Genomic DNA, 13022 nt, shown 5'->3' with positions numbered 1-13022 from the left:
CTCCAGCAAAAACACTGCAACAAGTCTAGAATACAAAGTGGATTCACTCTTTGACTCCCCTAGCCGGGGTTTAAACCCCCCAGGCTAAAGTCTCCCCCTCCCCATTTCATTCAGCTCTCTGTGAATTCATAATGGAATGTTAAAATTGATGCCATGAACATACTGACACATGCCTGTGTTTGTATAATCTACCTTATGAACCAGTATTTAGCACAAAAAAAATAAAAATAGGACACTTTTCATTAAGGCATTCTGAACGGGAACCCATTTTGGGTGTTAGCATCATGTCGTGCTTTAGCTATTGAAAAATAGCAGATCTACAAGCTCATAGCGCGCCACCGAGTGGCGCGCTACGAGCTTGTAGGTCTGCTATTTTTTGAAAAATCGAAGAACGACTGACATTTTTTAGAATCTGATCTCGGGTCAGAATGGGTAAATCAGACCAGTGTGTGTCCAGTGGGAAACCTCGTGTGAATCTGATCTCGGGTCAGAATGGGTTAAAGGCATTCATTATCCTCTCTGACGGCTCCAGACAGCAGACACCTCCATTAGTGTAGGAGGTAAAGTGTGGCTTTGGAACCTTGGCTTGGATGACCTTCCATGATATACTGGAGCCACTTCCTGTGCTGATGAGCAAACCAAAACACTGACACAGGATATCCTGTCTGCTCCATACATCAGTAAATTCAGTCGTTCACACATAACAGAGGTTATACCTCGGTACCGATGTTCTTGACGCCCCCTTGAGTTCTGGACTGGAAGCTGGTGGCTCGGTACCAGGAGGTACACACACTCCTAGCTATCAGTGGGAAGGTACATGCATGGACCTCCTGGTTGGTGCCAACTGGTACAATCTTTGTAATTTGCGTTCGTACCAGCAGTGATGTAAACAGGTTTTCAATGTAATGAGTCCCAGGATGCAGGGATGGTCTATTAGAAATGAGTCCCAGGGACATTTTCTGAGTCCCACTTCAACGACGTTATAGGAGTCATATTATTTTGCCATTTTTTACAACTTGCAGCATTTAACTCCCATTTCATTTTATATGGTTATAACTTATAATGTCATGGTTATATTCATGTAGAAAACAGAAGAAGAAATGATTATTATAATTAAAGCTAGCAAAAATAAACTATAGAATAAAAAGAAAGTACAGTAGTGCATCTCGTGGATGCAGAGGTCGTTGTTTTATTGCGTCCCCTGAACTATAACCTGCGTTTTGGGATGCAAAATGCACCCTATTTTAATCACTGTACCAGTGAGAAGAGCACTCAGTCTTACTTGGCTAGTGAGACTGAACATCTCTCTCTCTCTGTCTGTCTGTCTGTCTGTCTGTCTGTCTGTCTGTCTGTCTGTCTGTCTGTCTGTCTGTCTGTTATGTTATTGCGAACGCTGTGAGCACTTACTATGAGACCTAGCAGATCATGTCTGTGTGTGTGTCCGTGTGTCCGTCCCCCCTTTGTGCCCATAATATATATGGAGCTGAGTGATTTGTTTGTGATTGATGCAACACACTCCATATTTGGACGTATAGCTGCTTTGGGGACTTCTTATATGGTTATGGCTGAGTCATGGTGAATTGTTATTGCAATTTATGATCTGCGTTCGCTTCCCGCGTTTGCGCGTCTTACTGGTGTAGTTGCTGTGTTGTGTCTGTTGTGTCTGTTGCACTGATGGCGTGTTAAACGTTAATCTCTTGTCGTTGCAGTTCTGCCAGCCTGGCGGTTGGAGGCTGTCCAGAGAGAGGAAGACGCCCACGTTCTTCACTGTGGTGCTGACGGACATCGAGTCCGACCGACACTACTGCTCCTGCATCACGTTCTTTGAGGCCGAGGTCAATCTGCAGGTACGGTTGTCATACGTATTGGTACTGTACTTGCATTATACAGTAGACACCAGGATGGGGAGGGGAGAGGGGGTGAAGGGGGGGGTCAGAAGTGCAAAAGGATGTAAAATCTGCATTATTTATATGTTTTACGGGTAAGTTTAAAAGGGTGAGGTAAAAAAGTGCATACTTTATTAATAAATCACACTTGTGTGAAGTGAGGGGCGCTCTTATCATCATACATCATCATATTTCGGCCAATCACTTTTTATCCTCACATTCCGTGCTCTGCCAATCCAACTTTTGGTGTGTGTGTGTGTGTGTGTGTGTGTGTGTGTGTGTGTGTGTGTGTGTGTGTGTGTGTGTGTGTGTGTGTGTGTGTGTGTGTGTGTGTGTGTGTGTGTGTGTGTGTGTGTGTGTGTGTGTGTGTGTGTGTGTGTGTGTGTGTGTGTGTGTGTGTGTGTGTGTGTGTAAACACAGACTTTGTCCTAACTAATTAAATGCCATTGACAATGAATGGACAATAATTATGAGTGTTTGTGTAAACACAAACCTTGAAGACGAAGGTGAGGACCCAAATTCTGATTGGCCAGAATGAGATGATGTACGTATGATGATGTAGGATGATAAGAGCGCCCCTCACTTCACACATCAGGTGTGATTTCTATCCTCACATTCCGCACTCAGCCAGTCAAATAATCGTTATGGGGTACACACAAACACACAAAGCTGGGCATAGGAGGGTCGCTGCTCTTTCGCCTGGAAAGGAGTCAGCTGAGGTGGTTTGGGCATCTGGTTAGGATGCCTCTCGGGCATCTCCCTAGGGAGGTCCTCAACGCACGTCCCACTGGGAGGAGACCCCCGGGGCAGACCAAGGATCACGTCCCACTGTGAGGAGACCCCGGGGCAGACCAAGGATCACGTCCCACTGGGAGGAGACCCCGGGGCAGACCAAGGATCACGTCCCACTGGGAGGAGACCCCGGGGCAGACCAAGGATCACATCCCACTGGGAGGAGACCCCCGGGGCAGACCAAGGACCACTTCCCACTGGGAGGAGACCCCCGGGGCAGACCAAGGATCACGTCCCACTGGGAGGAGACCCCGGGGCAGACCAAGGACCACGTCCCACTGGGAGGAGACCCTCGGGGCAGACCAAGGACCACGTCCCACTGGGAGGAGACCCCGAGGCAGACCAAGGACCACGTCCCACTGGGAGGAGACCCCGGGGCAGACCAAGGATCACGTCCCACTGGGAGGAGACCCCGGGGCAGACCAAGGATCACGTCCCACTGGGAGGAGACCCCGGGACAGTCTAAGGATCACGTCCCACTGGGAGGAGACCCCAGGGCAGACCAAGGACCACGTCCCACTGGGAGGAGACCCCGGGACAGTCTAAGGATCACGTCCCACTGGGAGGAGACCCCCGGGGCAGACCAAGGACCACGTCCCACTGGGAGGAGACCCCGGGACAGTCTAAGGATCATGTCCCACTGGGAGGAGACCCCAGGGCAGACCAAGGATCACGTCCCACTGGGAGGAGACCCCCGGGACAGACCAAGGCGCAGATGGAGGAAACACATCGACTCACTGGCCTTGGAACTTCTCGGAATCCCCCCCAGGAGGAAGTCACTAATGTTGCTCTGGAGAGGGAAGTCTGGAGCTCTCTGGTGGAGCTGTTGCCCCCCGCGACCCGACTACGGATAAGCGGTTGAAGATGGATGGAGGAGGGTCTAGTGGCCCTCAAAGAAATGAAAGATAAAATAAAATAAAAACTATATTTACTCATTATTTGTTTTGAGGTTATAGGTTAATAACCCTAATTGCATAAAAACGAATGACCGCTATGCAGTAATAGAGAAGAAGAAGCCAGGTAATGTTGACGTAGACCAGCAGTAAAATAATGACTCTTATATCAAACATCTCATCCATTCCACATCATCTTTTCCAAAGTGCCATTACTGGATGCATGTGCCTTTGATCATGGAACCAGTGGGGGTATACTTTGATTGAGCAACCTTTCCTCATTTCCTCTTTTGTTTTCCATCATTATCCCATTCTGAACGGGAACCCATTTTGGTGTTTAGCATCATGTTATGCTTTAGCTATTGAAAAATAGCAGATCTACAAGCTCATAGCGCGCCACCGAGTGGCGCGCTACGAGCTTGTAGGTCTGCTATTTTTTGAAAAATCGAAGAACGACTGACATTTTTAGAATCTGATCTCAGGTCAGAATGGGTTCATCAGACCAGTGTGTGTCCTAGTGGAAACCTCGTATGAATCTGATCTCAGGTCAGAATGGGTTATCTAATTGTATTGTTGTCGTGTTCTGGGGGGACATGTTTTTGCCATTAGGAATGTCTGTCCTTTGTCTGATGTTCTCCAGAACTGAACTGGAGGCCTGAAGCAAAAAGGGCTGATCTATTGACATCGACATCTCATCCCCTCTAGCAGAACTATCGATGGACTTTTATTTTGATCACAACCAGAACAAAAACCCTCAGAACTCTCATACATTTGTTACGAATGTAATCATTGGCACTGACAAGTGGTTGTGTTGTGGAAGAACAACTTAAGTGGTTGTTTCAATGTTTACCTACGTACCAATGAGGACAATTCACAGACCTGGATGAATCACTCGATGGAAATGTCATATATATACATTTGTAGCCTCTCTGATTCCCATCAAGAATCGTAATGATTTTTTTGTCAATGTTTTGTGAATCAGACCAATTATGACATTATATCGTTTGTTTGCCGGGATGCAAAAACCACTGGTATTTTTTAGTTGGATTCAAAGGCCCAGCTGGAAGCAGAGTAACACGTCAACAACGTTATAACTCCTTTGGCATGTTTAGCCAATACTGGCAGGTAGTGCAACACATAGACTACTGTCTCTGGTGCTGCTCACAGACCTGTGTTTGGTAGTAGTACAGTAGAGTAGAGTAGTCAAACATTTTAAAGGTATATTCAGTGATTTCACTCAAAAAACCTTAGGTTTCGTTTTTGGCTGTGGGACCTAAGCCTTCGTCCAATCAGGATAGAGAGTCAAAAACGAAACTTAAACTGGGGACAGGGAGGAACTCCTTATATGGTCAGCACACTCTATAGTAGAGAGGATTATCACAACAAAACAAAAAAATAAGTGATATTTGAATTAAGTGAAATCACTGAATATACCTTTAATATTTGCGCAGATTGATGTAGTGAATATGACGTCATCAACGTGTCAGATCCACAGGGAGGCCATTGTTGGACCCTGTCTTGTTCCTCCTCCACCCACCTTCTTTTTCTTTTTTTAAAGGTATATTCAGTGATTTCACTTAATTAAAATATCACTTATTTTTTTGTTTTGTTGTGATAATCCTCTCTACTATAGAGTGTGCTGACCATATAAGGAGTTCCTCCCTGTCCCCAGTTAACCCCTGGGGGTCAAAAAACCTTAGGTTTCGTTTTTTGACTCTCTATCCTGATTAGACGAATTAGGCTTAGGTCCCACAGCCAAAAACGAAACCTGAGTGAAATCACTGAATATATCTTTAAATGTTTTTTTGTGGCTTTCACCTTTATTTTATATTTTTGAGTGGTGCAACCACTCCAAGGAACAGCTTTGTCCGTGTTCACCTACAGTATGTATGTATGTGACGTTCACATTATACGTTCACACTGCCAGACTGGATTAGCAGCCAATAAGGTGCCTGGACGGACCGCTGAGACATGGCCCAGGCCCACCATCTTTTTTGAGTGGCGCTAGCCCCTCCTACTGTATACATACAGGTCTAATGACGTGTCTTTAGTTCAATGTTTGTTTAAAAAAACGCCATTGACAATGAAGGGAACATTTGTCATATTGTCTCTTTATTGTTAATATAATGGCGTTTAATGTTGGCCACCGTTTGTTTTACATCACCATTACATCACCTAATCAACATGAGTTGGACTTTAATAATAGCGCCCCTCACTTTTTTTTCCCTTAAAGGGACACTTCACCCTTTTTGCAAAAAAATAATATGTTAATGACGTTTAGAAGCTTTAGATCACTTTCCTGGGGGTATTTATGTGTGTAATATGTGGTTTTAGATATTTTTGATTGTAGCAGTGAGCCTGTTGTCTCTGATGTCATGGACACTGGTCTCACTACCTTCCTGGACTACAATTCCCATAATTATTTGGTGCACTGCTCCTTCTTGTGGATAGGGGGGAGAGCTGTCTTACTGAGACAACATGTAGTCCAGGAAGGAAGTGAGCCCAGTGTCCATGACACCAGAGACACCAGGCTCACTGCTACAATCTAAAATATCTAAAACCACATATTACACACATAAAGACCCCCAGGAAAGTGTTCTAAAGCTCCTAAACGTCATTAACATATATTTTTTTTGCAAAAAGGGTGAAGTGTCCCTTTAACAAACTTGGGTCAACTTGAATTTTGAGCCAAAGGACAGAAATAGTAATGCATACATAGGTTTAGAAAGCTTGTCTTTCCAAAAGCATGCATAGTGACAACAGATGGTCAGCGTTTAAAGGACAGTTCAGCTGGAGACATGGGGTGATTATCACATTAGATGTTAGGGTTCCAAACAAACAACAAACCTCCCAACCTGTTAAGAGTTTAGACTATATTTTGGCCTGGGTTTGGACATCATTTTCCATCAAAACAAACATGCATTCCAAGATCTTCCTAGATAGCCGAAGTTAGCTGAAAAACGTGAGGATGTTTAAACCCATTTTGGGCGGGATGCCGCGGGAACCCCTTTGGTGTTTCAACTATTGAAAAAATAGCAGATCAACAAGCTCATAGCGCGCCACTCGGTGGCGCGCTATGAGCTTGTATAGGTCTGCTATTTTTGAAAAATCGTGAAAATGTGCCTCAACTCTTTGAATATATATTATTACAGACTTACAGAGTGAACATTTTAACTCAAATCTTTGCTTCTGGAAGAACATATTTTCCGATGGGGGGGCATATATTTTTTGGGGTTCTTGACATGAAATATTGAGAACCACCGATACAGAAACATTTTTGAAGACTTCAGATTTTTTCAATGTCGACGTCGTCAGGCCTAAATGGGTTAACAATCTAACTGGGCTGCTTATCTAATATCTACCCAACTGGAGACTGGTGAGAGGAATGTTATTTTCTCTCATAATTGGAACCAAATCCTAAGCATAAACCAAAATCCTAAAGCATAATGGTTGAAACGAGATGCCCATCTCTCTGAATGGGGTATTTTGAACCCGTGCTCCTTGTGGGTCCCAGGATGCTGAAGCACTTCTGGTATGTTTTCGTTGTCTGGAGAGAGAGAATAGATTTTGTGATAAGGGCTTTAAGCTTTGGAATGAGTGATGAGTGGCTGGTATCTCCCCTGTTCCTCCGAACGGCTTCATGGACTCACGTCAGACACAATGAGAACCAGACTGAGGCTGTGCGGTGTTGACGGATGGAGAACCTTTTTGCATGCATGGTTTTCTTGGAGGAGCAGTTGGTGGTCAAAATACTTAGTGTTCTACCAACGGCATGGTTTCTCAAAGAGCAGTTATTTATTGTTCTTCTGTCCTACGTCATGACGTCCAGATTGTATCTCAAGATATAATAATAAGTGTTATTGTAGCAAGAAAAGAAAAAAAGACGTTGCTGTTGCTTGACCATTCTGTGAGTCCTGAATATTAATAGGTTTTTGAATATTATAAGCCAGGGTAAATGGAAAATGGTGCTTTTATATAGCGCCTTTATCCAAGGCGCTTTACAGAGATTGTGCATTACATTCACCCATTCATACAACCGATGGCAGAGGAAACCATGCAAGGCACCAACCTGCACATCGGGACCAATCAGGGGTTCAGTGTCTTGCTCAAGGACACTTGGACACCGACTCTGGGGGAATCTCACTCTAGCCCTGAGTCACCGCCCCCCCCCAGGGAATTGATAATGATGATTACTTTTGTATGCTATTGTCTGCGTGGGCGATGGACAGGATGTGACCTCAGGCTCACACCATATGATGTGTCGATGGCCTTATTCTGCTTGTTGGCTGGAAGTGATCACCTTTGAATGATAAAACAAGATGTTCTTTAAATCTAAATAATCACTCTACATTTTAAATGGTTAACAGAGATGATTGTTTTTAGCCTGTGTTATTAGTATTCCAACTCAAGAACGACAATCTACTTCTACTACAAAAGAAACCTCAATGTTTCCCCCCCCCCCCCCCATTTTCATTTTGTTGCCATGAACTTATATAATATCTTTCTTTACTTTTTGAACTTGGGCATCTTTCAGTTTTTATAGGGAACGGTTGGGGAAAGGTTTATTGCAAACTGTTGTTTGTAGTAGCAGCAAAACTCAGTCATCCTGTTAGAACGTGTTGAAATATGAAATGTTCTGGGTTTGAGGCAAATGTCGTGTTCAGTCAGTCTGCACCTACTGTACTCCTCATAAGACTCATAAGACAGTATAACAGGTTGTCCATGGGTACTTAACCCATTCTGAACGGGAACCCATTTTGGTGTTAGCATCATGTCGTGCTTTAGCTATTGAAAAATAGCAGATCTACAAGCTCATAGCGCGCCACCGAGTGGCGCGCTATGAGCTTGTAGGTCTGCTATTTTTGAAAAATCAAAGAACGACTGACATTTTTTTAAATCTGATCTCAGGTCAGAATGGGTTAATCAGACCAGTGTGTGTCCAGTGGAAACCTCGTATGAATCTGATCTCAGGTCAGAATGGTTTAATCAGACCAGTGTGTGTCCAGTGGAAACCTCGTATGAATCTGATCTCAGGTCAGAATGGGTTAATCACATGAACCCTAGCGTGCCCATTCTGGGCATGTTACAATAGGCATTAGGCGCAGAAATAGCAGAATCAATCAATAAATATATGCTCTTTTATCCAAGTGTCTGTTTTCACTACTGAATGACTATACTGACTATTATTGCGTCTGTGAAAATAATCAGCATTATTTTGAGACCCCGATCCGATACCGATATGGTGTTTTTAACCCATTCTGACCGGGAACCCATTTTGGTGTTAGCATCATGTTATGCTTTAGCTATTGAAAAATAGCAGATCTACAAGCTCATAGCGCGCCACCGAGTGGCGCGCTACGAGCTTGTAGGTCTGCTATTTTTGAAAAATCGAAGAACGACTGTGACATTTTTTAGAATCTGATCTCGGGTCAGAATGGGTTCATCAGACCAGTGTGTGTCCAGTGGAAACCTCGTATGAATATGATCTCAGGTCAGAATGGGCTAAGTACATGTGAAGGTATTTATTGTTTTTCTAATCTTCCAGGGGTCAAAGAGCATGGAGGCTGATGGAGATGATGAAGAGGAGGAAGAGGACGGCCTCGTCCAGCCAGCCCAAGTCTTTGCACCAAAAAGTCTCATTCTCGTCTCCAGGCTGGATTTCCCAGAAATATTCAGAGTAAAGTCGTTATATCATCATTAAATACTTTGTACTGTATGTATGCATGTCATGTAATAATAATAATAATAATAATAATAGCTCAGATTTATATAGCGCTTTTCTAAATACCCAAAGCGCTTTACATAGGAACACTATAGGAACAGACTTTATTAAGAGAAAAAAAACAAAGTAAAACATAACAGATACAGGGTTGAAAAGATAAAAGGATAAACGAGACGTCAACTGGGGAAAGCTATTTTGAAGAGGTGGGTTTTTGAGTGAGGTTTTGAAAGAGAGGAGAGAGGGAGCAACTCTGAGATGGTTGGGGAGTTCATTCCAGAGTTTGGGGGCCGAAACATAGAAGGCCCTGTCCCTGTACAATTGACTGGTTCTGCACCTTGTGGCTCATCAATCATCATTGGAATATTTGTGTGTTTGCAAACTAGGTGATTGACTTGTTAATGTGGGGACTAAGCACCGCATGGGCCTTGTCAGTGTTTAGCCTTAATATAGAGAAGATGTTAACGGATATTATTGCAATATGGATAATTTACTATGTGACTATCTCCTGTGTGTGGCTGCGTGTTTACTATGTGACTATCTCCTGTGTGTGGCTGCGTGTTTACTATGTGACTACCTCCTGTGTGTGGCTGCGTGTTTACTATGGGACTATCTCCTGTGTGTGGCTGCGTGTTTACTATGTGACTACCTCCTGTGTGTGGCTGCGTGTTTACTATGGGACTATCTCCTGTGTGTGGCTGCGTGTTTACTATGGGACTACCTCCTGTGTGTGGCTGCGTGTTTACTATGGGACTATCTCCTGTGTGTGGCTGCGTGTTTACTATGTGACTACCTCCTGTGTGTGGCTGCGTGTTTACTATGGGACTATCTCCTGTGTGTGGCTGCGTGTTTACTATGGGACTATCTCCTGTGTGTGGCTGCGTGTTTACGATGTGACTATCTCCGGTGTGTGGCTGCGTGTGGCTGCGTGTGGCTGCGTGTGGCTGCGTGCAGCGTAATATCTGACCAAAATGTCCTGTGTTTTCCTCCTAGGGCTGCTTGGGTCTGATCTACACGGTTTACATCGACAGCCTCAGCTTCCCTTTAGAGGGTCTAGTGGCCAATCTCTTCACGTTCCAGGTCCCTGTGGCAGGAGGATCACAGGTACTGTAATAATAATAATAATAATAATAAAGGTACTGTAAGGTTCTCCTGGTATTATGGGAATCATGTGTGTAGAAGCCATCCTCACTGTTTATGTATGTCTACTTATTATTATCACAATTGTTGGCATTATTGGGCTTTAGTTTGATGGGTTATAATGGAATTATTGTTTGGACAACAGGGGCACGCCTCCCCAGGCCTAATTGCTTGACAGAGGGTATAAGTAGGCCTGGGGGGTGATTGGGGAGCGGCATGCACCTGGTGGACAAATGGTTTTTACCTGACAGACAGCACAGAGATCATGCCATAACAAGGAAGAGAAGATGTGCCTGTTTGTAATGTATCATTCACTGCACTTTGGAAAGTAAATGCAAACCAAGAAGACATTGAACCTGTTGGACAATCTGTTTCTTATGTCTGCGTACATCCTTAACCCATTCTGACCGGGAACCCGTTTCGGTGTTAGCATCATGTTATGCTTTAGCTATTGAAAAATAGCAGATCTACAAGCTCATAGCGCGCCACCGAGTGGCGCGCTACGAGCTTGTAGGTCTGCTATTTTTGAAAAATCGAAGAACGACTGCCGCACGAGAGCTGGAGAGACGTGACCTTCGTGTTATGACGACGAAAACCGTAAATCAACACATGCTGTGTGGGGCTGCTGCTAGGGCTTCTGGGAAATCGAAGGCCAATGCAAGTGGACGGGGTACACAACGACGCCTCATGGAGGAGGGTCTTGTGGGGCGGTCGCACCGCCCGCCAAGATGGCGGGTGGTGCGATCGTTCATAACAACCGGATTTTCGTGGATCAAAAGCCCAAATACTTCAGCGTATGCTCTAAAGGTAATAAAACTATCTCGGCACAGTGTAGAATATTTGATTGGTCACGCGTTTTATGGAGTCAAAACAGTTAACCCATTCTGACCTGAGATCAGATTCATACGAGTTTTCCGCCGGACACACACTGGTCTGATGAACCCATTCTGACCTGAGATCAGATTCTAAAAAAATGTCAGTCGTTCTTCGATTTTTCAAAAATAGCAGACCTACAAGCTCGTAGCGCGCCACTCGGTGGCGCGCTATGAGCTTGTAGATCTGCTATTTTTCAATAGCTAAAGCATAACATGATGCTAACACCAACATGGGTTCCCGTTCAGAATGGGTTAATAAAGGATGACAACGTTTCGACCCCTCATGGGGGTCGAAACGTGCGGACTCCTTCTCCGTCTCCTAATCATATGCTTTGCAAAGCATTCCCAGAATACCTGGCTCACAGGTATTCTGGGGAGTGCTTTGCAAAGCATTCCCGGAATGCCACAGCCTGGCTGACCTTGTCACTCTGTCCCCCGTAGCCACAGACTACAGACTTCTAGAGGTCGTGTCGGGTTAACGTTGCTGTTCTGCTACTACTGCGACATGGTGCTTATATGTTTGAGGCGATAGTTATGTTTTACTGCCCCTTTAAATCATGCTAAAGTTAAGGATGGAGGAATGTTTTGTTTTTGCGCGGCGATCAAGAAAGATTGTGTTTACAGTTCAGGTCCAGTCCTGTTTAGATGGTGCCAGAGATTACCTTCAGCCATGGGCAGACAGTTTTATGCTTGTATTACTTACTGTATTACTCGTGTAACTCATGGATGGGGCATTAGGTTGGATGAGGCATTAGGTTTGATGGGGCATTAGGTTGGATGAGGCATTAGGTTGGATGAGGCATTAGGTTTGATGGGGCATTAGGTTGGATGGGGTGGCAGTGGTAGTTAGTGCAGACGCTGATGCCAGGGGCAGTAAAATGTATTGGTAGCATAATGGGGGAAAAGTCTACTAACTACAAAACATCTATCCTTGCTCTGGTAAAAAAATTACTGCATTTGGTTCAAATAATGGAATAATTCAATTCTCTGAGAGTAAAGAATTACGTCTTTGATTCAGATCCCATTCTGACCGATATCCCAATTCCCCAATAAGATATTACTCCCTCCTTCAAGTCTAAGACTACTTTAAGCAGATTAAACCACTGAAGCACTGAGAAAACTTTCTTCGTCCTTTTTTTCAAACTTGACTACGGTAGCGGTGGTCTCAAAAACATAAGGGAAACTTTGACAGGAAAAGACTCGCTCACCGTATAGAAAATAGAAGTAAAACTCCTTAGACTGAGACTTAGAAAAATATATTTTTTATTTTATTTTATCATGCTCTTATGGCTGCAATTAAAAACCAAACGTTTGGGTCCTAAAACCTTCGTCAGTGCTATCCCAGCAGATTAAACCAAGCATCATTTAGAAACGACCCCCCAGGAGGGCCACAGGCTCATTCTTCAACAGCACACCCTGTTCCAATCCTGACCCAAACTGTCATCATTAACCCATTCTGAACGGGAACCCATTTTGGTGTTAGCATCATGTTATGCTTTAGCTATTGAAAAATAGCAGATCTACAAGCTCATAGCGCGCCACCGAGTGGCGCGCTACGAGCTTGTAGGTCTGCTATTTTTTGAAAAATCGAAGAACGACTGACATTTTTAGAATCTGATCTCAGGTCAGAATGGGTTAATCAGACCAGTGTGTGTCCAGTGGAAACCTCGTATGAATCTGATCTCAGGTCAGAATGGGTTAAACACACCCTGTTCCT

At 44.2% G+C, this 13022-nt stretch overlaps 1 protein-coding gene across 1 annotated transcript in view; it reads left to right on the top strand.

Annotated features, from left to right (window-relative positions):
* Positions 1–1709: 1709 nt before the first annotated feature.
* The window catches only part of LOC308312093 (myotubularin-related protein 13-like), a gene marked incomplete at both ends in the record, with an annotated part of 36535 nt that continues 25222 nt past the window's right edge, over positions 1710–13022 (top strand). The window contains 3 exons of the mRNA XM_080794493.1: positions 1710–1847; positions 9117–9248; positions 10284–10394. Coding sequence (XP_080650619.1) covers positions 1710–1847; positions 9117–9248; positions 10284–10394 — 381 coding nt within the window. The remainder of the gene's footprint in view (positions 1848–9116; positions 9249–10283; positions 10395–13022) is intronic.

This window comes from Protomyctophum bolini, assembly GCF_963924005.1.
Source record: "Protomyctophum bolini genome assembly, contig: SCAFFOLD_495, whole genome shotgun sequence".
Classification (NCBI taxonomy): Eukaryota; Metazoa; Chordata; class Actinopteri; order Myctophiformes; family Myctophidae; genus Protomyctophum; species Protomyctophum bolini.
Note: the sequence above shows the minus strand (reverse complement) of the source record. Positions and strands in the feature narration are given on the sequence as shown.